We start from the raw sequence: 25,446 nt of genomic DNA, 5'->3' as shown, positions 1-25,446 counted from the left end.
GTTCTTTGCAGAGATAGTTCTTGCAGTTGAAACACAATACATTTGTCTTTCTGTCCTTACTGCTTGGGCAGACCTGACACCTCTTTCTTTTCGAATCAGGTGGCCTGACTGGGGTTGTTGCTGTTTCGGTTGGTGTTGAGGCAGGGCTGGCTGAGGAGGATGCTGATGCAGATTCTCTCTGTGTTGCTGATGGTGAGGATGGAGTGCTACGTGAGCTCTGCAGCTGTCTGACAAAGGCTGCAGCGTCTGGGTCTCGGGGCACCCGTTCCCTTCGCCTAATGTGTGGCTTGACAAGGGAATTTCCTAACTCCTCAAGAAACAGTCTCCGCTTGTTTTTTTTGGTTGAGTTCCACCCTTGGTGGATGTGGCTCCACAACACAAATGCATTATATGCAGACACATCAAGGATGTTGTAAAACACAACCTTTGGCCATCTTCTGGTCATTCGGTGGCATGTGTATGTGGCTGTCAGCTTGTCCAGGTTGTCCACTCCTCCTTTGTTTTTGTTTTAGTCGTGGATAATTGTCGGCTTTTTGTCACTTCCTGATGATACAGCTGCGTCTTTGTGAAGAGTAGACATGAGTATCACATTCCGGTTTCTTTTTGGACAATATGAGACAACAGTGGTGGTGTCTGTAAAAGCAAACTTTGAGGAAAGTGGAGCCCTGCCCTTCACCTGCAAGATTTCGCAGGCAACTCAGGTTTATTTTTCTTCACTGTTCCCACCATGGTAAGTTTCCTCTTGAGAAGTTCTTGTCCGAGGTCATAGCTGGTAAAAAAATTGTCACAAGTGATATTGTGACCCTGCAGTCCAGTGGTCATATCGAGGACCACACGTTTTCCTTGGTTTTTCTCAGGGATGCCACTCGCAGCTTTGCCTGTGTAAATCTGTAGATTCCAGGCATAGCTGGTTCTTGCGTCACAGGCTGCCCAGATTTTTATGCCGTATTTCCCTGGCTTACTGGGTATGTATTGCCGGAAGGGGCATTTTCCTCGAAAAGGGACAAGACGTTCATCCACTGTCACCTCTGGCCCTGGATTGAACATCAGCGGAAGGAGCTGCACCCATCTCTCCCAGACATCCCCGATGGGACCAAGCTTGTCAGATCTCACTCTGGTCTCTCTGTTGTCAAATCTGAGGACTGTTGATATCATTTGAAATGTCTGAAGTGACATTGTTGCCCGGAAAATATTTCTGCCTGTTGATGCGTCCCATAGACTATCAGTGGCCTCATTGCAGGATCTGTACACTCCAGGAAGAAGAAGAACACCAATGAAAGCATCCAGGTATTCCTCATCAATGTCTTTCCACATGTCACCATGGACTTTTTTTCCTTCAAGGTTCGTCATAGTAATGATGATTCTTTTTAGTGACAATGGCATAAATAGCTCAAAACATGTTTTGATGTCACTGACTCTGGTCAGAGCAAACCTTGTGATTCCAAGGGTCATTTTGATGACATTTGCAGCAGCTGCCCTGCCATGTACATCATGAGGTACTGAGCTCCAAAAGATCTTACCATTTTTGGACTTGAATCTTTCAGCAGGAGCAGCTTCAGCACCAGTGACCTCCTCATCCGACTCATCAGATGTGTCTGTGTCTTCTGGATGATACTCCACATTGTCTTCCTCCTCAGAAACCTGCTCATCTGAATCGCTATGCTGTTCTGTGTCCTCTCCTTCATTTTCACCAAAAATATGATCCAGAACTTGGCTCACTGTAAATCTTCTTCTCATTTTTGCATGCTGCAAATTGTAACTGTGCACTCTGCAAGTCAAATGGCCACTCAAATGAGTGAATTCACCTCACATGTCTGGATATGCCCGTCTTTGTTTGTTTTGTTTTTGTGCAGGTATACTGGAAAGCCACGCAAAATGAGAAAGCTCACATGATTAGGAGAGGAGCTGGTTGTCAGTGTGTCAGCTGACAGTGCACTTAGGATTTCAGTTTTGGCTCTAATTATTGCTTTATCATCGTATTATCATAACTGGGTCGAAACCGACCCTAACAACACAAAGGTCATAATTTCAACCAGAGCATTTTATAATTTAGTAAAAATATTTTTTTTTGCTTTATTTTGTTGAAATAGAGGTTCCTGACAAAGTCAAAAAGCCTTGATGCAATAAACAAATTTATGTGATTCTTGTATGCATTTAAAATTTAAAACGGGTCGGTGCAGACCCTAACACAAGAGGAAGGTTTAATCGCAAATCTGACATCCTCAGAGTGAAAACTTGCACAACAATAAACACTAATCCCACCTGTTTGAGGAAGCTGGTCTCCGCGTCTCAGTACCCGGTTGGATTTTTCGTGCCTTATGTTTTAGGTGTTACCTCATTTACTGAAATCCGATTGGATCGGCCGCACAATATTTTATAGGTCCTGCCCTCTCTGTCTTGTGTGACGTGTCAGGCGGCCTTTGAAGCATCTGCTAGAGGCCGGTAACTCTGCCACTCATTCTGCCCTTCCCTGTACTTCCGCCTGTCCGTAATATGCGTTTAATTTTCTGTCACAACAGTGGGCAATCAGCAGAGTCTCCCCAGGATCTGATGTAATGTGTGGCGTGCAGCTGATAATCGTGGCTGTGGTGTCTCTCCAGCAAGTACTGTGCAGTTCCTCAGCAAATATTTTAATCTGTGCTGGCATGCAGCTGATTATTGTATGTATGGCGTCTCCCCAGCAATGGATTTTATGTGTGTGGCCGCGAGTACCCAATCAGCACTCTCCCCAGCAATGATGTCCTTTATTAAAGAGTGCCCCGCGCATGCGCACTTCACCAGAAGACACACACAGGGATTTTATTAAAGAGGATTATTTAGTGTAATCTGTACTTAATGTTAACTGAGAATTTGCTCACAGCACTTTAAACCAGCAAACAGCACTACTGTATACAAAAATATGTTTTATTTTATTCCATTATTATTACGTTTACATTTACATTTTTACTTCACATTTTGCTGGGAATAAAAAGTGAGTGCAGTACTAGCAGCAAGTGCTGATACAGATCCTCTGCTCTTTACAAGACTCTTTTCAGCGGCCTGCTATCCCTAAGCTCACTGCTCGCCGTTGCCGCACTAGCTGGTATTCTGCTGCATCTTTGCAGGCTCACCATCACTGCTCATACCATTTGTGACTCATTGCTAGCTGAAGCAACTTGTCACTGCTGTTACATAACTCCCCTCACAAAGTTGCTCTTCCCAGCAGCCACTTCCAACTCCTTGAAATGGCACACGGCTCTTCAAAACTGTGGTGTGGTCTTCATTTCTTCTGCGATTCTGTGGCTTGTGAGAAAAGCATATCAGCAAGGATCTTGAGAGCTTCGCTGTTTGGTGACGCAGTAGGGATGTTGAGTGCTGCCTTGTGAGATGGCGTTGTCTTGTGGTGCAGCAGAGGTGTTAAAACAATGCACTATTATATAGTGAGTTTCAATTAAAAGTGAGGAGGCGATGGAGCTGCAAATGTTCTGATTTCTAAGCTGGATTTTTTTACTGAGCTAACACTGCAAACACCTTTCAAGGCCCAGATCACAGCTTTGACAGCTCCCTCATCTTTTGCCTGCACTTTTTCTGTCGGCCCTGCTTCACAAAGCTCACCTGGGGTTAGTGACAACTTGATCTGACATTTTTTTCCCAACTCACTCAACTGAAGCTCCACCAGCCTCTGCATACTCATTCCAATGTACTTTAGCAGGTAGAAAAGTGTTGGTGGAGCTGCAGAGGTAGCAATCTCTTGGCTGTCTTCCTAACTTTACTGATACTGCAAACAGCACTCCAGATAAAGAATCTCAGCCTTGTGGCTCTCCAGCAAACCCGTTAGATGAGTCAAACAGGTCAGTTTTAGGTCTTAGTGTCACTTGGCACTTTGATAAATTGTACTGCAGGTGCTTTTTTCCTGCTTCTGACACCAAAGTAGCCCTGGCGTCAAGTGCTGATATGGATTCTTTGCTGTTTACGTGGTGTGGTAAAGTGAGGCTTGCAGCTGTTTGGTAGCATTTAAATAAATAATTGGCACACCCGTGTTTGTGTGTGTGTGTGTATATAGCATGGCGAGAGAGCATGCGTGATGCGGGTGAGGACGGCCTTGCACTTGGTGCACACGTGTAGGATTGCCCGTGACTCTAACTGGCACCAGGAGCTTCTGATTGCTGCAGCTGTCCCACGTCTCCGCTTTAAAAAGGGAAGCATGAGTGCAGGAAGGGAAAAAGGAGCAACAAAAAGGCAGATAGAAGGAAATCAGCCAGTGACTATGAAAGAGAGAGGGAGGTTTAAAGGGAAATAGAAGAGAGGCAGAGATCGAGAGCAAGAGAGAGCACCCGAGCTATGAAGTGAGGCAGGTGGTTGGAGCCTCAGTGCCATGCAAACCGGAGGTGATGATAGGGTGCTCCTACTGAGCACTTTAATGGGGGGTAGGTGCGGCCTGAGTGACACCGTTTCCCCACAAGGGCAGAAGATGAACGGTGGGAGAGACATCTGGGTCTCGTTGGATTACCCTGCAGATGCTGAAGGAAGGGCAGCAGGGAACAAAGTCCAATTAAGAAAGTTGACTGCACCTGTTGGTGGGCATTAAAATGTTTATGTGCTAGCATGCAAGTTTACTTAGTTTTCTTTAAGTTAAAAAGCCTTGAGTGTTTGCAGGAACTCGTTTGGTCTTCAGTCAGCCTGAAGGCCCAGTAGAGCTGCCATGGCCCAAAATAAAAGCTTGTTTACTCACTTCCCTAGAAAACAGAGTCCTTGATTCATAGAGAACTAGGCAAATGAAAAGCAAGCAGGCCACATTAAAAATAAAACAGCGGCCTGTAAAATAATAGTGCCTGTCTAAGCCACTTAAAAAGATGTCAAGCAAATCCTTTTAACAGTCAATAGTTCTAAAGCCAATGACAAGGCATATTGATCTTTGATTTAAACCTCAATAACACCTTGTATTTTGATTTTTTTTTAATAAAAGCATTTGCACTTTTCACTATCCTCTTGCTTGATGTGTTTGATCTGCTCACCGGCTCCCAAAAACAAACAGGGAGCAAGGAGCCTACCCACATCATCACAAATGGCTCTTTGAGGTGGCTCACTATCCTTAAAAGGTTTGCTTGCGTTTGCAGCGCTGAATGAAAATCTGATTGCAACATTGCAGGCTTGCTGTTTTCATAAGTGTACCTGCTTGCTGGCTTTGAAGCTGTCCATTTGTAACGGCCGACCCCTTTTACCCAGCCGGCAGCTACACCTCCAAGACCAGTGGCCTGGATAATTAACTGAGAAAGAATCTACTATCAAGCCGTACTTCTTACCATTTGAACTTTTCCCCCACAATCGACGGTGAAAAATAAGTACACAAACAGGATGTAAAATTAAACAGATTATATGTATTAAGTAAAACAAGACGACATGCAAAAAATAGAAACATATATAAATACAAATATCCCTCCACCCCAGCAATAACAAAACACCACCAAATATATATAAATATATACAACAAAAACCCTCCCTTGTCCCTGTAACAAATAAACACACAACACGAAAACAACAATGAATGATAAACTGAAAATGAATGAGAATGTGAGTCCGGCAATAATGAAACTGTCCTGAAAGCGGATGACTGAATTAGTGATATTGAGTGGTTTGAATCTCCCCGGAAAAAATGGAACAGCCTCACCGTGAATCCTCGTGTGAATGGTGGATGATTAAGTCCTACCCCGGGGTCTTTCGTGGTGAGGTCCGTGAAATAAATCCGGCAGATGGAAAAACAAACTGGATTGGCAAGCGCGATGTGGACAATAACTGGTACCGTTGGTTCGTGGTCGTGAATGAAAAATCTCCTCTCCTCCTTTTCCTTCTCCTCCTGATGGCTTATATAGTCCTGTGACGGCTGGGATTGAATGATTGTAAACAGGTGTTTTCCAGGTTGGCGGCTGTGGTCTCCTTCCATCATCCGTCCCCCTTTTTACGGGGACGGCATAAACTGATACACAAACAGTAAACGGGACAATGAAACGAGACGCACGCAGAACTGACATTTAAACACTATGTGGCCCCGCTACACATTTGCAAGATGGAATGTCAGGTCATAGTATGGGTGACTCATCCCTGGCTATTGCAACTTGCAGTGTCATTGAAGATGGAAAATGATAATCAAAACACATATCTGATTACTCAAACAAAAGTCTACAAGTGATGGGTGTTGTGATGTGAAATTCTGCATGTATGTTGATAAATATTTTGTATGTCTTTATTTGTAACTTAGACAAAGCAATGTAATATTAGTGTTACATTATTGATAATAACAGCAGTGGTTTGATGATTAAGAACCCCTTCCCCCCTTTTAGGAATAAGTCTCTTTGTAATTTTACAACAGGGTTGGGGTGAAGTGTCTAAAACAAGTTTGGACAATGAATCTCTGCAGGACTCCCAGTCAACCAACCAACAGGAAAGCCAGATTGCCTAGCTGGCAAGTTTTACCTTAAGAAATGATTTTGGGGGCAGGTGTGAAGGTATTCTGTCCCCCCCTTGGTCTGAAGTATGGCTGTTTGGAACTGACTTGTATCAGAAGCTTTTATGTACCATGACACCCTATTGGCTATAGGAATTGGACAGAAAAAACAATGGGGAATGTGTCAGAGTACGCATTGTTACAGGTGTGGTCTTCAGCTTTATTTTTATTATATTTAAGCCAGAGTTCATCCACTGGCTTATATTTAATGTTCATTTTTCTGTCTTCTTTATTCTTTATACATTATCATTTATTATTTTACATTGTTTTTTAAATAAATATGGAAGACAGGAGTGCCACTGTGCCCCAAACCTACAGATACAACTGATACACAGTCATGGGTTCAAATAAAGGTAATTAATTTTTCCTATACCTTTATCAGCAAGACAATTGGAAACAACAATGAATCTTCTCTTCTCTCTTCATCCTCAAACTCCTCTTCCTCCCTCAAGCATTGCCCTCTTCCTCCCAACTGATTTACTGGTATGAGGTCCAGTGGCCCCTTTTATCATGGACCAGGGAGTACTTCCAGTGCCAGGGCATAGCCCAGTGGAATTAGTTCCAGGTCAATCAGAAGCTCTGTATAACAGGGAGCATAACTCCCTGTAGCACCCTTAGGAGGCATCCATGAATCCCAGCAGGGTTGCCTCATGGCACTACAAATCCCATGTTACCTTGCCATTACTGGAATGGATTTGTAAGTCCAGAGATGCTGCCATCTAAAACCTTGGGGAGGCATACATTTCTGAGACTGAGCTCCCTCAGTTGTTCTGGGCAGTTAAGAAAATGGAAATAATCCCAAACGGGATGCCGTCCATGGGTGTGTTCCTTCAAAATAATACAGTATTCCTCTGTATACTTGCTGTTTGTTTAATTTTGTACTATTATTTTATTCTCCTTGATTTTTGTTTAATATCTGTTCATGTTTTGCTATTCTCCTATGCCTTATTTATTTTGTCGGTGATTCCCTAAGAGGCAAGGCCACCTGTCCATCTCTGTTAATGGATTGCCCCCAGCCCTATAAAGGTTTACAGAACTTGCAGTCCTTTGCGGTTCATTCTAATGTGCTTTTGTGGAGCGGAGATTTGTCTTTTTATTACCTTCATTTAATTTTCTTAGTTTCACGGATATACATTATTTGCCTGTCTTTAGATTACATTTACTGGCTTCGTGGTTCTGGACGTTGTTACTGAGGATTGCCTTTTAAGGTCCTTGTTTGAATATTTTTAGAATATTTTGTTATTTTTTGATATTTAATTAATAAATCCTTCTTTTATAAAGATTCTGGTGAGACCTGTCTCTGTACTAGCCAGAGTTTCAATTTTCTTTCTTGCAAGACTTATTTTGGGATATTTTGAGACTCTTTTGTGAATTTTGAATGTTAAAAGCTGGTTCTCAGTTCCGAGGCCTAAATAATCCTGAAGATTCCCAGTTTCCTAGGGTCAAGTTACTCTCAAGTGTGACTAATTTTGGGACAGACTAATTAGAATTCTGGCCTTTTTTAGTGTGTGTCTTTTTGAAGGCCTCATCTTTTCATCTTTTTGTTACTTGTGTGCTGCTGCCATCAGAACAGTTTTTAGTTTTGAATCACCTTGAATTACCTCCTGTTGTTTATTAAATGACTATTGAGAAAGTGATTTATTTTTAATTAACATTTTATTTTTAATCACATGACTGTGTTAATCAGATCCATTAGTGGAGATAATGAAAATAGGACCACATATTCAATTTCCTTCCTCCCTCGGTCAATAAAACAACTCTGGAATTTCTCTTAGCAGTAAAACATTTTTCTGTCAAGTAGTTCCTTGTGGTAGATTTGTTAGTTTGGTTTTGAGTTCATTAAAGTTTGTTTCTGGTTACCTTCTTCACTTAACTCTGCTGCTCTTGTCCTTTGTGTGTCTCAGTTTATGTTTTAGTTGTTGTTCAACATTAACTGGTATTTCAGTGCTCACAATCATTCTTTCTCATTTTAGCAAACCCTTAACAAAATGAGTCCATTGATTTTTTTAAATGCTAAATAACAGTCAGATACATACAGAATTAAATGATTATAATTTTTTTATTCAAAGTTATTACTTTACTATTAAATTATGTTAATTTGACCTGAAATTCTAAAGCTAAGCATTTTTATAAACTAAAAAATTCCTTAGCTTTCTCTGGCCTTTTCCCACAAAGGTGAATGATACAGAGGTCACAATGTGAAAATAAAAGCCTTGAAAATTACTGGATATATCCACTGTGAACCAGAGAAAGGTTTCCATTTGAAACCTTTTTGCTTATGACAACAAAAGCAAACTAGAAATAATAGATTTTATCATAGATTCTTGGCACTATTTTCTTGTGGTAAGAATATGTTTTCTTTTCACTTGTCTACCCGGAGTGCAGGCTTTCATTGTTGCTATCCCTGTGACCCTCAGTGATTGTGTGCTTACATGTGAACACCTCGTGTCCCTTCACTTGTATTCAAAAGGTCCTAATTTCTGTTCACCAGCTTACCTGCTATTAACATCCAGGGGTCTGCTGTCCACCCAAACAAACTGCTTTTCTGTCACATGACCGGTCAGTCCAATCCAGTACTTTCCCTGCTGTTCAGCTCCTCTTTTGTTTTTTGTTGTTTTTATTAAGAAGCTCTGAAGAAAAAATAAACTTGTGTCAGTTATACTGGGATATTTGTAGTACTAAAGTGTTGTACCGTGTTAGCCATTATGAATGTAGAGAAAAGCCAAGCAAAATGACACCTTTTATTGGCTAACTAGAAAGATTACAATATGCAAGGTTTCGAGGCAACTTAGGCCCCTTCTTCAGGCAAGATCTTTTCTCTACTGGAATATTTGATAATTAGCTAATCTCCCTGCCCTCTTTTACCATCTCAGATGTTGTCTCTCTTCATTTTTATAAGAATGTCTCCTTGTCTGACCCTCAACACAATAAAAGCTGTACCTGTTCCTCTGCAGTCTCTATAATCACCAAGTCTCCATTTATTGATTTGCATTTATTGCGACTGGCATTCCAGTTCATTGTTTCATTCGAGAAGAAATAACATTTTCCACTGAACCCCAGCCAGTTTTCTGGACAGACAGCGCACTTTCTTTCTGTGGAAAAAGAAGAAATAATAAATAATGAAAAAAAGACTGCTGAGATCAGAGTCTGGTGACAGAGATTAAATGAAATCTTAAGGAAAAAAGAATGAAGTGGTTCGGGTACTGGGGACCACCATCTTCCACAGCAGTGGGATACAGGCCATTACTGCCATGTGTTTAGAGTTCAGTGAACTTCTTACTTGCATGTGCTAATGAACATGTTACACACCATCACTCTACGGTGCCATAATTAGTAAGTAGAATTACTTTTCCCCAAACCTTCTGTCTTACTTACCTTCAAAATATCAGAAAATATTTGTCATAAATGTATACAACATAATAGAAATGCACAAAAGAACACTGCCTCAATATTTATCATATACAGAAACAAAGTATTTAGTAACAGTGGAAACCCTGGGTGCCATAGAAAATATTGAAGAATGTGTGTTGACTTGTGAAATGTGTAACAACTTTACAGAGGGTTTTCCGATGGATTCATTACCACCAACATTACCCCCGAGTTCTCTGTGGCAGGAACTCTCCATGGACTTCATTACATATCTGCCCTCATCACAAGATGGCTCTATCACAATTTTAGTTGTGTATGATAGGGTATCAAAAAGTGTACAGTTTTTACTTTAATTATATACTTGCAGTATATGAAAATTCAAGATAGAGATGAGGAACAGAAGAAGAATGTGGGGTGTCACAGTCGATTTAACAGGACAGTAATATAAGGAGATATAAGGATTCATTATTTCAAAGGCATTAATGAGAAAGCAACAATGTTTATTTCAAATATACCTTACTCTCCAACTCCATCCATCCATCCATTATCCAACCCACTATAACTTAACTACAGGGTCACGGGGGTCTGCTGGAGCCAGTCCCAGCCAACACAGGGCGAAAGGTAGGAAACAAACCCTGGGCAGGGTGCCAGCCCACCGCAGGGCACACACACCCACTAGGGACAATTTAGAATCACCAATGCACCTAATCTGCATGTCTTTGGACTGTGGGAGGAAACACACGCAGACACGGGGAGAACATGCAAACTCCACACAGGAAGGACCCGGGAAGCGAACCCAGGTCTTCTTACTGCAAGACAGCAGCGCAACCCACTGCACCACCGTGCCGCCTCCCCAACTCTTAAAAAGGAAATAAAACATGTTCTAAAGATGTGACAATTATGGGCAAAAAAGGGAGCGTGAAAAAAGCTAAGAAGATAATTTACCAGTGGGCACAGAAAGACAATGTTCATGGCTGTACATCTGTTTTCATGGTGAACCTTATACAATGACAATAGTCCATCAACACAACATTTTCATGTTGGAGGAGCAATAAAACCGGGAACTGCTATAAATGATCCTTGAGGTTTTGCACGATTAAAATAGTGAACCCATTCAGGGTGCACAAATTTGTCAAGAGACGCATGAAAAGAGTAAAATGTTTGCTGAAAATAAAGGTGCACAGGATTCACCATGCAGGCACAGCATACTATACTTTGATGAGAGGAAGCCAGAATGAAAAAGCCCGTGTACACTTACATTAAGAAAATATATATATATATAACCGTCAGCGCAACATTAGAAAATTTAACTAAAAGTGACCCAAGTGGACCTCACTTACTCTGAGTTAATTGGTTTATAACAGGACAGTATTCATCCAAAGCTCTAAATCTGACGGTCAACTCAGTGAGGTTTTCCCTAAGCGATGAATATCTGGAATGAAGTTCACTGTGATTAGAATATAACTCATTGTTGTTCTTTTTCAGCTCTTCATTATTTGATTGTAGCTCAGTGTTGTTCTTTTTCAGCTGCTCATTATTTGATTGTAGCTCAGTGTTGCTGTTTCTCAGTTCTTCATTCTGAAATTGCAGCTCCCTGTAGCTCTCATTCAGTGCTGAGTTCTCATTTTGCAGCTGTAACACATTTTGCTGCAGCACAGTGACATTTGCTTGTAACATTTTAAATTCTTCTTGGGTTCTAGAAAGGCTAAGCAGCAATGTATCTTCATTTTCTTTATATTTGCTGTTAGTGGTATCTAAAAAAACAGAAATATTGCACTTAGACAGGTTGCTCACTTTATAGTTTATGGGTCTTTGGTTGGCTCTAATGAAGTAGCTGCATGAAGATGGGTTCAGTGTCTTGTCTAGTTACTGCCTGTGCTTGACAGTTTTCTTCCGTGACATGAAGACTAATTAGTATTAGATTAATTTGTGATTCAAATTTGAGTCATTATGTGTTATTGAGTGAGCCCTTTGATGGACTAGCATCCCATCCCAAGATGGTTCTTGATTTGTGTTGAGTGCCAATGAGATGTGCACTGCCTCCACCTAACAATGTAAGAGACTGCAGCAGCACCGCCACAAGGCACAGGGTTCCTAACGTTGCACTGTTTGCTTATTTCTATGTTATGTGTAACTTGTGGTTTTGCAGTCTTTTCTAAGTGTGTAAATGAGGTCTGTGAATTTGAATAGTTTTCTTCACAACATGGCAGTGAGGGGTCAGTGAAAGTGCTTTATATGCACTTTATGACCAAAGGTTTGTGGACACCTGATCATCATATCTATATGAGCTTCTTGAACATCCCATTCCAAAATCATAAGTATCTGCATAGAATTTCCCTCCACTTAGCAGATATAACAGCCTCCACTATTTTGGGAAGACTTTCCACAAGATATTGGAGTGTGTCTGTGGGAAATTGTGCCCATTTACTCAAAAGAGCATTTTTGAAGTTAGGTACTAATGTTGGACAAAAAGTCCTGCTCACTCCTGGCACTTCAGTTCGTCCCAAAGGAGTTCAATAGGGTTGAGGTCATGGCTCTGTGCAGGCCACTTGAGTTCCTCCATTACTTGGCTTTGTGTACAAGGGGCACAGTCATGGTGGAATACAATAGGGCCTCTACCAGACTGTTGCCACAAAGTTGTTTAAAATGTCTGTGTGCTGTAGCATTAAGAGTACCCTTCACTGGAACCAAGGGGTCTATTCCAAACCTTAATAAACAGCTCTAGACTGTTATCACTACAGTATGCAAATGCAGACCATAAGGTAGCGTTCTTCTGTCACTCGGCAAACCCAAGTTTGTCCAGCAGCCTGCCAACAGTGAACCATGATTCATCACACCATAATGGCAGCATGCCTTACACCACTCCAGCCAATACTTGGCACTGTGCATGGTGATTGTAGGCTTGCCTGCAGCTGCTCGGACATGGAAACACGCTTATTCAAGCTCCTGACGAGTTCTTGTGCTTCCACAGGCAATTATGAAACTTTGTTATGAGTGAAGCAACAGAGGATCGACATTTTTACATGCAATGCGCTTTAGCGCTCTCTGGCCCCACTCTGTGAGTTAGCATGGTCTATTCTGTCATAGCTGACCTGTTGTTTCTCCTAAGCACTTTCACTTCACAATAATAGCATTTAAAGTTGACCAGGGCAGACCTTGCAGGACAGAAATTTTATAAAACTGACTTTTGCCAAAGGTGGCATCCTATGACAGTGCCATGTTTAAAGTCACTGAGCTCATCAGTGTGACCAAGTCTACTGCCGGTGTTTGTCAATGGAGATTACATGGATTTGTGCTTGAATCCACCCATTGATGATGAAACACTGGAAATTAATAATTTGGAAGGCCGTCCACATAGTTTTGGCCTAATAGTGTATATAGAATGGGAATGTGGCGCAAGGGGAATTCCTTGTCATCTTTTCATTTACATACATCAAACAACAAGAACTAAGGAAAAATGGCAGCAGCAGCATTTGAATTGCTGTTTATCTGGCAAAAGAGTACTACATACTGAATCTGACTGCATGAAAGAGAGGCCAGCTTGCAAAATATTACGAAGGACTGACCTCTGGTTCCTGGATTACAGAATCTGGCAGTACTAAATTTTATTTGGGAAATCAATTCAATTGCTGTATTCAGGACAGTCAGTTGATATTTATTTTTAGAATAACAATCTGAAGTGCGTTATGAAGCATGTTGTTAAGTTTGTACAGGATTGTATCTATTTTTTGATCACTGGTGATGTGTGGTTTTCAGAGTTGTGCTAGTGTTGGCTTTGTCCCGCATTAGATACTTAGGGAAATGGTACATATAGTACCTATAAAACGGTTTGGGGCACTGTCTGTCCAGTGACAACTCCTGTCCAGTGATGTAATTAAATAGAAGTCATCTAATTATTATGAAACACAACAGTCTTACTTTATTATTAATACATTATTACTTTATACTTTATCTTCTTATATAATATGCTACCATGGCCTTCCATTTGTCTGTCCAGGATGTTAAACCTATTGACCTGAAATTTGGTACACATATACTACTTGGCCTCTACTGTCCACCTTTGGGGTGTTGATTTTTATTACTCTTTTTATTTTTATTTTATTTTATTGAATCAACTCTCAGCAGTAGCCAGCAGGGCGGCTGTACTGCACATACGTATGGGCGCCGTTCTCATCCTTACCACCTTCACCGTCACTTCCCCTACCTCTTCATATCTTCAATCATTCTTAAGGCAGATTGAACACTCAAGTGCCAGCTTAAGTGAAAAATTAAGAAAAACGTACTAAGTAATTGCAACACAAAAACTGACTTAATCAGTTTTAACGCAAAAAGATTCTGACGGAAGAAGAGAAGAAGCGGGCCGCAAAGGTGGAGAAAAGAAGCGCTGCTAAGGAAGCAGCAATCATCAACCTCTGAGCAAACGAGTGCTAAACGTAGAGAGAAAGAGGATGAAAACTATGAATGCTCAAGTCTAGTGTATTCACTGCATATTATTGTGCAGTCCATTTTTACTGGTTATTAATATTGGGCTTTATTTTTAAAGACTGTTTTTATCCTTCCTAAGCTTGTCTTTCTATTTCAAAACATTCCAATATACATCAATAAATCATTCTTTAATCAATTAGATTCAACCATAACCTCATTTATTTGGAATCTAAAACATCCACGTATCCAAAGAGCGACTCTACAAAGACCTAAGACAGAAGGTGGCATGGCTCTACCTAACTGTCAGTTTTACTACTGGGCAGCAAATATACAAGCTATAAAGACCTGGACACAAATAGATGAACATACACAGGCCTGGTCCGCAATAGAAGTAAAATCCTGCATTACTTCTCTATATTCCCTGCTTTGTGCCCCAATAAATGCAAGTTATCACCAATATACTAATAACCCAATTGTGCTTCACTCATTCAGAATATGGAACCAATGTAGGAAGCATTTTCAGATGGAGAATCTTTTATCTGTTGCACATCTGCATGAGAACCACCTTTTTCAACCCTCGCAAACTTATGCAGTTTTTAATATCTGGAAAACATTTGGGATTAAATTGCTTAGAGATCTATATATAGACAACATCTTTGCATCCTATGAACAATTACATTACAAATTTAATTTTCCAGCAACACATTTCTTTCACTATCTTCAAATTAGAAACTTTGTCAAACAGAACCTGCCCGATTTTACCCATCTCCCACCTTCCTCTATGCTGGAAAAAATATTGCTCAGTCTTGAGGACTCAGACAGCATTTCTGCAATATATAAAAATATTTTACAGTCCCTCCCTTTCAAATATCCAAGAGGACAATGGGAAAAGGATCTTTCGCTCAACATATCAGAAAAGGAGTGGAAGGTAGCAATGCAGAGAATTCATTTCAGCTCCATATGCGCAAAGCATACAATTATTCAGCTCAAAATTATATATCGAGCACACCTGTCTCACTTGAAATTGTCCAAAATGTTTCCAGGACAAGATCCAACCTGTGAATGCTGCAATCAAGTTCCAGCCTCACTGGGTCGCATGTTTTGGGCCTGCACCAAATTAACATAATTCTGGACAAAAATTTTTAAGTGCTTTTCAGACACCCTTGGTGTCCCAATCCCTCCTAATCCACTAAAAGTTGTGTTTGGTGGGCTCACATAGGGGCTTAAAGTGGAGAAGGACAAACAAACTGTGACTGCCTTCACTTCACTCGTCTATTCAGGTAGTCAACTTCAAGTGCTGAGAACAAATGCCCGCGCCGGTGTGGTTCCCTATTTACCTGACGAGGTAAGAAGGTGGTATTGTAGCAGCAGAGCTGGAGCTTAGCTAAAGACGAGGCGGCTTGCGAGAAAGTGGCGTTACAAACCTTTGGTGCCTTCTGTGATCCTGGGAAATGTGAACTCACTACCAAATAAGATCAATGAACTGGCCACGCTGGTGAAAAATGTCAGGACCTACAGAGAATGCAGTTTGTTGTATTTTTGTGAAATGTGGCTAACAACTGACATCCCAGATGCTAACGTGGAGCTACCCAGGTTTAGCACAGTTAGAGCGGACAGAGATGCAATTACCTGCGGGAAGCAGAAAGGAGGAGGACTCGCTCTCTATGTGAATACAAGATGGTGCAACTCTGGACATGTAAATGTAAAAATCTCCACTTGCTGCAGGGACATCGAACTGTTGGCCGTAAGTTTGCATCCCTATTACTTGCCCAGAGAGTTTGGACACGTCATTGTTGTTACCAGTAAGCCCGCGATTCTGTAAAGAATCGTAAATCTAAGAATGGCAATCAGTTTCCTCCGATCTTTGGAAGGATGAAATATCATGGAGGGTGGGTGCGTCCGGGGAAATGTCATTTAATTAAATAAGCACATCTGTACTAAAGCGGTTTCGTTTTGTGGAGCCGTGATTCCTTGTCCTTTCCTGACACTGACCGCTGGCAGAGTGGAGCACAGTAAGTTTAGTTTACAGGCTGTGTTGTTCGTGTGCCATCTGCTGAGTCTGGGAAGCCGCTGGGTTTGAGTTTGGGATGGTGAGGGGCTGTGCGCATGCGTCGCGGTGCGTCCGGAATGAAAAGTGATGGTGGGTGGGAGCGTCCTGGTAAAGTTTGTATTGAATTAAATGTAGACATTTGTACTAACATTAACCAATTTATTAAAACAAAAATGGAATTGTAATTGTCACATTATATAAGTCAAAAATGTCTTTGAGTTGCTGCCCTTATAAGTAAAACCAATATCGGAGTGGAAAGGTTCACATGAGGTATTCTGGAAAGTAAACATTCCTAAAATGAAAAATAAAAACAGTTAATCAAATATCTCTTTATAAACAACATTTTGAGTAAAGATGGCTTGCTGTTCTTGAAGTAGTTGTCCCTGGTATGGAGTAGTTACAACCTTACTTTAACGTCACACGAACGACGAACTCTTGAAAAGGCAACATAAAGTTGTCCATGTGCAAATACAGGCTCAGAAAGGTAAATGCCTACTTTCTCCATGGTTTGTCCTTGGGATTTGTTGATGGTCATGGCAAATGCAGCCTTAATGGGAAATTGCCGTTGTTTAAATTTAAAGGGTAATTCCAGGTCAGAACTTGTAAGGTCAATTCTGGGAATCAAAGCAGTATTGGAAGTATGGGATCCAGTTAGTACCTGTGTCTCAATAACATGTTCTGTCAGCCGCCGCATTTTGGGAAGCCGCTGCGTTTGACTCTGGGGCGGGCGCCATGGCGCAGTAGCCTACATTGTGTTATTTTGGGCGCCACCTGCTGACTCTGGGAATCCGCCGCGTTTTGGGAAGCTGCTGCGTTTGACTGTACAGGTTGTATTGTTTGGGCGCTCAGAGGTTGTGTTTTTCGGGCGCCACCTACTGACTCTGAGAAGCCGCTGCGTTTTGGAAAGCCGCTGTGTTTGACTCTGGGGCGGGTGCCACGGCGCATTTCGTTGTGTTATTTGGGCGCCACCTACTGACTCTGGGAAGCCACCGCGTTTTAGGACGCAGCTGCATTTGACTCTGGACTCTGGGGCGGGCGCCAAGGCCGCAGTGCACATGCGCCTCAGTGCATCCGCCGTACATATATTAACTGTGGTTTAGTAAGATAGATTGTATACATCCCTCCTCAGGCGGACATGGAGATAGCAAGTGACATCAACCATTCTGCTGTTGCTAAACTGCAAATGCTGCACCCCGAGGCGCTTGTGCTAATTGCTGGAGACTTTAACCATGTGACGCCGGACAAAACATTACCTGCCTTCTCCCAGAATGTGGATTGTAACACCCGGCCATTTTGTTCCAAATTCCCTAATCATCTTAATAACTTTCTCCTCAGCAGAGCACCTATTGCCTCCAATCCAAATATTTTCTGTTAACAAAAGCATTCATCTTTATCTCACTCTGATTAACAGAACCAAAGTGGATGTTTGTACAGGAGACACGATAGAAGGGTATATGACTGAAATGCTTAGCAGGGAGCAGTGGGATGTCAACACTTTTTTCTGACAATCAAGTGTATCTGAGATTAGTTTACTTGTGGCAGAAAAATGGGCAGACAATGTGATGGTGGAGGTGAAGAGTGTGAGTGAGCTTGTTGTTATTATCATTATCATTATTGTCATTATTATGATAATTGTTGGTGAATGACAGAGGAATTATAATTGACATATGCTCTGCAGGTTGACAGAACAGACAAATGGAAAGGTGAGTGCTCAGGTGGTGATGACTGCGTTGGGTGGCTACCTAAAAGGGGCATGTTGGAGACAACTTTGATAGTTATGAAGGAGTCCTTAGGGGCTTTGGATTCGTTTTCAGGAATGTTGATATTGGCATGGTAGAAATGGTTGTCTGCTACACCATGTTCAAAAGAGAAAAAAAGAAGTTATGTTTAAATGTGATGGTGTTAGGAACACAATAAAGTATTTGTTAGAAGAGAAGCAAGACAATTGGATCATGGTGAAAAATATGAAGGTGATCGCTGCAGAAGGGTGTTCATTACATTAGTTTTAAAATATTTTTTTGTTATGTAGAAAATAAAATATGAACAACCTCTGTCTAGTACAGACATTCAGTAATGGTGCATGTCTGAAACTGTATAATTAGTGTGTCCCAATATTTATGCAAAATGACAAGGTCCGAGTCTTTAGAGTCCTGGTGCTTCCTGTCTTGCTATATGGTTGCGAGACATAGACGCTATCCAGTGATCTGAGACGAAGACTGGACTCTTTTGATATTGTTAGAATCCTTGGGTACTGCTGGTTTGACTTTGTGTCGAATGAGCAGTTGTTTACAGAGTCCTGAATGAGGCACATTTGACTGAAGGAGTGTCAGTTACGGCACTAAGGCCATGTGATGCGATTCCCCGAGTGTAATCTGGCTCACAGGATCCTCGTTGTTGAGGACCCAAGTGGCTGGATCAGGCCAAAGGGACGCCCACATAACACCTGACTGTGGCAGATAGAGGGTCATTTCCGGAGGGTGAGACTGGACCTCGTATCTGCCTGAGGGGTTGCCTACCAGGATCCCAAGCTGTTTCATCGTGTAATGAGTGCAGCAACGCGCAGTACCAGTGCATGCTCCCCAACCTGACCTGACCTGACCTGTTGCTTTACATATGCACATGTGTGAGTTATGTTTTCTGGATGCACATTAAGTGCTCTTTAGACAACTAAATGGATACACTAAGAAATTTATATCACATTACAACTTACATTGTCAGATCATCTCAGATCCATTGAATCATTACAGAGGAACATGGACTGCATACAGGGTTGGGCAGATTTGTAGCAGATTACATTTAATGTAAGTAAATGTAAAGTGTTGCACGGAAGAAGTTAACATGTTAGGTTTGAATGCACAATGGGAGATCTGAAAATTAAAAGTTCAACTTATGAGAAGGATTTAGGAGTTGTAGTGAACTAAACACTATTAACTGGCAGAGAGTGTTCAGAAGCCATTAAGAAGAATAACAGAATGTGAGGTTATATAGCATCCTGCCGTGTGGAGTACAAGTCACAGGAGGTTATGCTGAAGCTTTATAACACACTGGTGTGGCCCCATCTGAAGTCCTGTGTGCAGTTTTGGTCTCCAGCCTACAAAAAGGACATAATAGCACAAGAAAATATCCAGAGAAGAGCAAATTGGCTCATTTCAGAGCTACAGAGGATGAGTTATGAGGAAAGATTAAAAGAGCTGAGCCTATACAGTTTAAGCAAAAGAAGATTAAGAGGTGACATGATTGGAGTGTTTATAATTATGAAGAGAATTAGTCCAGTGGATTGAGACTGTTATTCTAAAATGAGTTCATCAAGAACACAGGGACACAGTTGGAAACTTGTTAAAATTAAATTTCCCACAAGCATTAGGAAGTTTTTGTTTACACATAGAAGCATAGGCACTTGTAATAAGTGAGCAATTGTTGTAGACAGTAAGACTTTAGCAATTTTAGACTTGATGTTACTTTAGAAGAATTACAGTAAGTGGATGGGACTGGTAAGATTTGTTGGACTGAGTGAATGGCTGAGTGATTGGCCTGTTCTTGTCTAGATTGTTCTAGTGTTCTAATTTTTCTCGAAAGTGGTAGTGAAGTGCACAAGTGCATATTATTAAAAAGTCTATATATAGCATCAAGGATGATTTTAACTAATCCAAAATCTGTGAAAACTTTGAAATGAAGAAAAAAAATCAGATGAATGCAGTACTCTAAACCTTAATCAAATTGTTAAACTCTGTTAGGGAAAAGTTTAGTTTATCATTGGCTTAGAGACCTAAGCTGCAAGGGAGAGTTTTATGCTCAGAAGATCTGTCCAAATATCCCTTTATTCTTAGAAATTTCAAGCCCTAATTGTACCCGTGGAAATAAAACTTGTTCAATTGAAATTGAAAAAATAGATAACAAAGAGTGAAGCAATTAAAAGCAAACGTTGCTGTGAAGGGCTCAAAGCACTAGATTATTCTAACTGAATTTTCAAATTGAATTATAAATCAATGAAAATCAAAAATCAATGAAAATAAATTAGAGCAAAGGATATACAGTATACAGGCCTTTTGAACAATATTTCCAATTTTTTTATTTGAAAACGTTGCTGAACTTAACTTTGTTTCACAGTGTTTTTTATGCAGTAGGAAAACTTTAGTGAAATCAGCAAATTTCTTCATACAAGTGTAGAGTAGAATGAAAGCACAACTTTTACTCACACCATTCCCTAATATGAAAAAAAAAAAACTAAAAACATGGACTTCAGAAGGAAATCTTTATTTTTGGAAAGTTGGTATGAAGTAACATTCTGCTGCTTTGTCAACTTTTAAATTAAAATGATTTTCCCTTAACAGCATTTGACATATTGTAAAAGGGAATTAACCATTACTCATAGGAGTAATTCCTGGTCTTATATTCTGTGCCCTCAGGTAAAACAAATATTTCAAAAATGCTCATTTAATATTGAAGACTTTGAAATAATTTCTATCAATGGGATCAGCATAACAGAAAAAAAATGAACACCAGCTTTATTAATGGTATGTCTTTCCAAGTACCCACTGAGTAATTTAAGTGGACACACGTGAGTAGAAAAGTATTTGGCCCCTTCCTCAAGATATAATTTAACAAAGTGTAAGAAGTATCACATAAAATCATATTACCCATCTTACAATTTATTATCTAAATTCACCGTACATATATTAAATATGTGCAGCTTTCACAATGAAGACAACACCTCTATTTAACAATTTTTTTCTAACTATATACTTCCAGATATATTTGACTCCATATTTATTATTTACTAATTGTACTTCTAGACCAAAAACAGCCAGCACTTCTTCACTCAGGATTAGAAGGAATTTGGCAGCTAACTAAAGATATGAAAGCTCTGAAGTGCATAGTGAAGAAAATTATATTCAGACGTCTGACTCGGTTGTATGTAAAACAATGTCATACGTGTCACAAAGCACTCCTGGCATTTTAAACTGCTTTAAGTTACATGGCTATGTTTTTATCTCTCTGTTTGCATATGGTGTTTCTCTTCATGTTATACGTTCTGTTTTGTAAGTTATTTTGTATGCTTGTTTGTGACATGATAAATGGCAGAGTACTCTGACCCTTCACTAGCTGCAAGCATTTGTGCCGTTTTGACCTGCGTGCTTTTGTTGTTCACTGACATTATTATATTGTATGTGCAGCACAACACTTATGCATGAAACAGAAGCTCCCCTTTATTTTTTTTAACCATTTCAAATTTTTAGTACAAAGAAGCTTGATGAAATAAATGATTTTGTAAGCTTAATATTTTTAGCTGAAAGTTACCTGCGATTTTCACCATTTCGTCTGTGTGCAAGCTACTATCTACTTTACCAAATGCTTAGTTAACCACTTACTCTAACGTTTCCCGGTACTTTAACAGTCCACAAAGCTCCCCAATTCTATCTTCATTTTCGATAAACATATTGACAGTGATATCTAATAAAACACAGCCAACTGCTGCAATTTGTAACTGATGGATTATGTCTTTGGGTGGCATAGTGAGGCAGCTATATGAACTTGGATTTAGTTTTTCTGTTCAGTGACTGCTACTGAAATTTTCCTCATGTCTATGTGCAGCATAGTCAGTTTTGCAAAGGTCTTCAGGTTCTTCCGTGCAAGAGGTGTAGCTAGCTATCTGAAGGCCCCTGTTCAGCGCTCTAAGGTGGACCCCTCCTGTCTAGCATAACTCTTAGCAATTTATCTGCGACTAGATCCTAGGGGCCGGCTGGGCAGTGGCGTCTGCCTCACTATCAGATGACACACTGGTGACAAACAAACCAGCTCTCTAAATGAAATGTGTAATAACTTTTTAAATCGCTTTATTACAGCCGCTGTAAGTTAGCAAAAATAAACAAAATTGTGAGAATAGAATGTCGGAGTTGTGGGTAGTAAATACATCTATGTAAAATGTTGACATGCTAATTTTTTTGTGAAAGAAGATGATTAAACTGTAACATAAGCTAGAAAGTAGAAACTGTTCTGTCCTGTACAAAGAAGCAATATCAATTTGTAAATAATTAAAACAACAACACCGGCTGACAGGATACTACTGCACAATCGACCCATTTTACACAAGTTCTGAGAAAATGAACATCATAAAGTGGTCACATTCAGAAATCCTCACAGTAGTGACACTAAGGTACTAAGGTGCACAATAAAACAGATTACAGACAGGATGGATTTAAAACATGCACAATCGAGCGGAAGACGCCGGTGAAATGTCGGTGCTATAGCGTTCAATGAGAAGATTGGCAGCAGCATACAATTCATTGTCAGCCATCAAGGTCAGAGTTGATTGTAACAAGACATTGAACGTTGTAGCTACTGTACTTTTTTTTAATCTATACAGCCCCCAGTGGGCCCCCCAAGCTCATATCCCCTTGTGCTTTGCACAATCTGCACAATCCATTGCTACGCCAGTGCTTCCATGTCCAAAATACCTACATGTCAGGTAAATTTGTGACTCTACTTTGGCGTATTACATGTGTGGGTGAAAGAGCCCTATGATTGACTGGCATCCCATACCACAAGGGTTCTTGATTTGGGTTAAGTGCCACTGGGATGGGTTCTACCAAATGATGAAGCCACATACTGGAGGGTTTCAGTTATAGGACTGTCTGTTCATCACTGTATTTAATCTTTGGTTGTTGGTCTTCTCTAAGCATGTAAATAAAGATAGCCTTTTTGCAGTTTTGTCCCACAGAATGGAGGTGAAGGTTTTTTGTTCTTTATTTCATCTTATACAAGTTCTTGTATTAGGAATTTGTTAGTTTTTGCATACCCCTTGGGGTCAGAGCACAGGGTCAGCCATTGTACAGCGCCCCTGGAGCAATTACAGGTTAAGGGCCTTGCTCAAGGGCCCAGCAGAGTAGGATCTCCTTTGGTAGTAATAGGGATTTGAGCCAGCAACCGTCCAGATACCAATGCAGAGCCTCAGAGCCACCACTCTGCCCTAGTTTTGTCCCACACAATGGCAGTGAAGGTTATTGTGAGAGTTCCCATTTCCTCTAGAAGTGCTGCTATGCATACTGAATGGGATGAAAATATAATTAGAATTCCTTGTAATCTTTTTGTTTACATCACCATGCAACAAGGATGGTTGTGGAAAATCACTAATATTTGAATTTTTAGCTTCTGGCTAGGGACGGGTGAACCAATTTGCATGAAACTGAATTTGCAGTAATATCCAGTTTTTTGTTTTGATAACAAATGTGGAAAACAAATGCAGTTTTGCTTCGAGCAAAATTTGTTCCATTGACACGTAAAGAAAGGTGTTTAATCTCGATCTGGAACCGTTTTCATGCATTAATTTCATATGTGTCTGCCTGTCATTTAGCATTTAAATAACAAAATTTAATGAAATCAAACAACAAAAAAAATCACCGGACTCAATACCTGTCCCATGTAAACATTTTGTTGACGTGTGTAATGATTTTTCTGCTAGTGTAATGCCCAATATGGTCTTGGTAGCTGCAGTTTTAGTTTTAAAGTTGTGGATTGCTTGTTTTTTATGATTTATGTTTTATGTTTTACTGAAACAAAGATTTAACAAAAAAGGAAGAGCTTCATGAGGAGACCCCTTCATACTCCCAAGCTGTTAAATACTCAAAATCCTGTATCAAGAAAAAAATGAGAGTCCCTCCAGTCTCTGTCTCTATTGCAAAGGTAACAGGAGAGCTTAAGTCTTGTCATTAACATCCATGTTCAACATATGATGCAATAACATATACAGTATTGACAAGATACAGGATTCTTGTATGTATGGCAAAGTATAACATGCATATGTAATATTATCTTTCCTGTACAGGTCATGATGTCATATACACAACATACTTTCAGAAGTTCCTCTCTATTTTTTTTTATTGTGCACTTGAAAATTTCTCTATGAATTAAACAAAGTCCTCTAATCTGACACTGTTAGCAGAATATAACCCCTCACTGACAAAATTAGGTTAGTTTCGCCTCGATTTCAAGGGTCTATCTTCTTTACCAGGAGCTCACTTCACCACTTACAAAGACATTTTCCTTACATTTTAGTTTGTGTGTAAAGATCCACAATTATGGAAAGTGCATTTTCTCTTTACATTTACATTAAGTTTCCTGAAATATACTCACAGTAAACACTCAAGGAGGAGGCGACAGCCAGTAACAAAGAAAACAGCAATATGAGCAGCAGCTTTAGAGGTGAAAACCTTTGTTTGTCCTTTGTTGAAGACACTAATAAGAGAGAAGAGAAGAGCAGAGCAGTGAAGTGTTGAACAGAAACACTAACAAAATATACTTGGTCAAGTGGTCAGGGAATTGTGGTCTCACCTTTAGTTGTGTCACCATTGGACTGCTTTTCATCCCCAGGTGTTTTCCATTCAGTTCTGCAGTGAGCGTCTGCGTTGTCTTTATTTATATCACTGGCGTCTGACAAATAAAACCTTTATATAGTCATGAAACACTTCACTAAAAGTGACAATGTTGAAAGCTGGTGCTTATGGTCAATTACATTGACAGGACGAATAATCATTCAGAGCCTCATTCCTCTTTATTTTGCATGATAGCCACAAATCTGGGACATTTATCCAGCTGAGACATAATAAACTTCCTTTGGTCAAGTCACCTCACTCTTTTTCAGCCTTGCTACCACTCATTATGTAAATTATTGTCATTTTTAAATATTACCAGCACTCCCAGGTTTATTGCAGCATGTTTAAAGTGAAAGCTGTTTTAAAAGGCTATGATATAATGATCTGAAGAGGTCCTAAAACATCTAGAATTAAAAAACTATACATACTACAGAATATCACTATATATCTCTTTTTAAAGCAAATTAATATTGACTTTCTTTAACTACTTTAAAAGTTGACATATACTGTATGAAACACAGTTCCATTTCTGAGTAAAAAGCTTTTACCTGTTTGAGAGTTGGAGTTTTTCTGCTGAAGATTAGTACATTTCACTTCTGCATAGATGACCTCTTCCCTCGGGACTATTTAGAAAAAATAGTCAAAAATAAAAAGAAGCTTCACTTAGGACAGTGTGGTCTATTAGCAAACATTTTGATCAAAAATTAAAGTGTTTCTTGCATCGCAAAACAATCATTCTTGAGTTGTAAGTG

General features: G+C 40.1%; 1 protein-coding gene across 4 annotated transcripts in view; it reads right to left on the bottom strand.

Annotated features, from left to right (window-relative positions):
• LOC114643591 (CD209 antigen-like protein B) overlaps positions 1–25,446 on the bottom strand; it is a 290,359-nt gene that overhangs the window by 238,469 nt on the left and 26,444 nt on the right. For 3 of the 4 annotated variants that reach the window (XM_051927556.1, XM_051927555.1, XM_028792161.2), the window contains exons 3-8: positions 25,243–25,317; positions 24,654–24,752; positions 24,456–24,557; positions 11,191–11,604; positions 9,422–9,573; positions 8,978–9,111 (exon numbers count right to left, since the gene is read on the bottom strand). In XM_051927556.1, coding sequence (XP_051783516.1) covers positions 8,978–9,111; positions 9,422–9,573; positions 11,191–11,604; positions 24,456–24,557; positions 24,654–24,752; positions 25,243–25,317 — 976 coding nt within the window. The remainder of the gene's footprint in view (positions 1–8,977; positions 9,112–9,421; positions 9,574–11,190; positions 11,605–24,455; positions 24,558–24,653; positions 24,753–25,242; positions 25,318–25,446) is intronic. The other variant, XM_051927557.1, reaches the window with a different exon arrangement.

Source organism: Erpetoichthys calabaricus, chromosome 5 (assembly GCF_900747795.2).
Source record: "Erpetoichthys calabaricus chromosome 5, fErpCal1.3, whole genome shotgun sequence".
Classification (NCBI taxonomy): Eukaryota; Metazoa; Chordata; class Cladistia; order Polypteriformes; family Polypteridae; genus Erpetoichthys; species Erpetoichthys calabaricus.
This window is presented reverse-complemented; position numbering and strand designations above follow the sequence as displayed.